Consider the following 3,027-nt stretch of genomic DNA (forward strand, 5'->3'; position numbering starts at 1 on the left):
GGTCCACATTATTCAATTCTTGGAAGTGTCTGATATTCAATGAAAGTTTTGAAAAAGAATGTCACCAAAAATTTGGACTCTTCATTTACACAGAAGAAGTCTTAAGAGTATTATTGTTTGTTAAATTTTTGCTTTTTAAACAAGTCCCCAGCTTTTTATTTCTTTTGTTCATTGTAGAAAGATATACATATCTAAAGGTGTGATTTTAAGCAATTTTAAGTGCAGAGTTCGGTTACATATATAATAATATATTTTTGATGTGACCCTCATTCTTACTCATCTCCAGAAAGTTTTCACTTCCCAAACTGAAAAATGCAGCTTTCTGAAGAGCACTACATACTACCTCTTGAACACCCATGGCTTAGTAATGAAATGTTACACAAAGTTAAAGACATCAAACTTCAGAAACTATGAATGCAAGGTTGATGTGTTTACAGATAAGCTTTAGTTTTTCCCCTTTTTTAAAACCACATTTTCTAAATTACATTCCAAAGAAATGAATGGCAAAGGTCCTGGGATTAGATTTTCCAAAAGTGAAGCCTCTTGAGGGTGCTGCTGATGTCCTTGTTCCTCAGGCTGTAGATGAAGGGATTCAGCATCGGGGTAACCACAGTGTACATCAGTGAGGCCACCATGCCCTTTCTGGAAGAATATGATGGATTTGAACCACGATATGTTCCAATGCCTGTACCACAAAATAAGCAAACAACTAACAGGTGAGAACTACAGGTAGAGAAGGCTTTGGATCTCCCCGCAGATGATGGGATTTTCAGAAGGACAGAAACAATTTTATAGTAGGAGAAAATGATCCCTGACACGGGGAAAAAACCAAATAGGACACCAACCATATATGTGACTATGTTTTTTATGATGGTGTCAGAACACGAAAGGTCAAGGAATTTGGAAGTTTCACAAAAGAAACTAGCAATTCCCACATCTTTGAAACAGGTAACTTGTAAGGCAGTGAAATTTTGCAGCTGGGAATCCACAACACTAACAAACACTGACAGCAAAAGCAATAAGATACAGCAGTGAGGGTTCATAATGACCGCATAGTGCAAGGGGTGGCAGATGGCCACAAAGCGGTCATAGGCCATCACAGTCAGAAGCACGTCATCCATACATCCAAAAAACAGAAACAGAGACAATTGTGTCAGGCATCCTCCATAGGAGATGACTCTGCTGTGAGTTAGGATGTCCACGATCAACTTTGGAACTGTAGAGGAGGTGAAACCAATGTCAGCCAAGGACAGGTTACAGAGAAAGAAGTACATGGGGGTGTGGAGGTGGGAGTCAGAGCTGATGGCCAGGATAATGAGCAGGTTCCCAAGCACTGTGACCAGGTACATGGACAGGAACAGTCCAAAGAGGATGGGCTGCAGGTCCGGATCCTCTGAGAAGCTCATGAGATAGAACTGTGAGACGTGTGTGAGATTATATCTTTCCATGTTGCTTGAGCACATTTAAATAAAATTCATTTTAAAAATGAAGCAAAAGTATCCCCAAAACTCTTTATATATTCCTAGCTCAAGCATTCATAAATAAAGAATTCCCAGCAGAGATCCACAGTCTTCATTAATGTGCTCTATCGTGATAAACCCCAACCTCTAGGACTCAGTGGTTGCTAATTTTTGTTCCACCTCCTTTGCATCCTCTTACTTTTCTCACCCTCTACTGCACAGTTTCAGCAGCCCTCGGACATAGAGTTCTGAAGTCCTGGATCAAAGTGAAATTTTGGAAGCTTTTATCTAAAATGTGTAGATGGTACTTAAGCCATCCCTCCTTGAGAAAATATGATCCTATTGGAAGAAAATTGAAAAGCATTCAAATATTGTCTATTTCATACTCATAAAATGTTTGAAGTTTCCTTGATTATGGTGTCTAGAAGTACTACCAAATCTAGAACAGCATTATCTGAAAATTAAATTAAAAGTTAGTTCTCTTCAATCAGAATTCTCTGTTTTAAGCCATCGTTCTAAAAAACAATGAATTTTTCATTGTTGTTGTTGTTTTCTGACTTCATCTTTTAAGAATGTAAGAGCTTACCGAGTCTTTGTTAGTATGTTGTGCATAAATTTTGTTTGTGCATAATTTATTCAATATGAAACTTTTATTCTTGTCTTTATTGCATTCAAATTCTTATATCGCAGATTCAGATACATTCACATAGTCTTAAGGCAAAATTACCACAAATGTAGATTAGTGTACCCAGCATATTTCAAAATAATAAATGAGAAGAAGCACCTTTGCCTCTTAAAACTTTATACAGGTGTAATTAATCACACAATATCAGTAAAATATCTGCTATATATGACATCTCTTCCTTGAACCTGTAGTCTACTATAGTTTGATAAAATGCTTTGCTGCTGTTCTGATCATAAACCCTCTGATGTCCAGTTGTACACATGCGAAATAAAGAAACTCCCAATGTTCTGTTCTCCCTGCTACAATCAATATCATCAAATTTCCATTCCTTATAACTGATATTTTTCATACTTGTATCCTCACATTTGACCACCAAAAATATCAAACATCTCCTGAGGATAAGGAAATAATAACTTTAAGTATCCTTCTTATGTCAGTGAGGTTCATTTGCACTTACAGGGTGATGTTGTTTCTTGCTGTTTCATAGGCAAGGAAAGCAGATCCAAAGTCCCTCTTATGCATGCTACCCTTTGAAGGCTAAGTCTCCATCCTCAGGATTGAAATTAATGCAAAGACACGTGGGAGCTTCATAATACAGACAATAATAGAGCCTCAGATAGTTATGGAGCTGGATGTTTGACTGAAGTCACTAAAGGACTGAAGGCCTCTGTGACTTTGGGGCCTCAATACACAGAACTCATAATTAGCTAAATTTGTCCATGCCATCCCAATCTCAAAGGACTCCCCAATATTTGTGGAAGAAGGGGACAAAAGAAATATAATGTCCACAGAGATTTCTGGATCTTCTTCTCCTCATATAAAGCTAGTTTGTTCCAATCATTTCTGTCATTTACGCAAAATTTACAGGGTGATTTGTGTATA

The 3,027-nt window shown here is 37.5% G+C and overlaps 1 protein-coding gene across 1 annotated transcript; it reads right to left on the minus strand.

The window, feature by feature from the left end:
• Nucleotides 1-518: 518 nt before the first annotated feature.
• LOC104851151 (olfactory receptor 7E24) lies at nt 519-1,448 on the minus strand. The gene has a single exon (XM_010608334.1). The coding sequence runs from the start codon at nt 1,446-1,448 to the stop codon at nt 519-521; it is 930 nt and encodes a 309-aa protein (XP_010606636.1).
• Between the last annotated feature and the right edge of the window lie 1,579 nt (nt 1,449-3,027).

Source organism: Fukomys damarensis, unplaced genomic scaffold, assembly GCF_012274545.1.
Source record: "Fukomys damarensis isolate Sample0158 unplaced genomic scaffold, DMR_v1.0_HiC HiC_scaffold_37, whole genome shotgun sequence".
NCBI classification, from domain to species: domain Eukaryota; kingdom Metazoa; phylum Chordata; class Mammalia; order Rodentia; family Bathyergidae; genus Fukomys; species Fukomys damarensis.

Excerpts from the sequence above, each read along its gene's own strand:
- LOC104851151 (XM_010608334.1), bottom strand. The coding sequence starts at position 1,448 with ATGGAAAGATATAATCTCACACACGTCTCACAGTTCTATCTCATGAGC.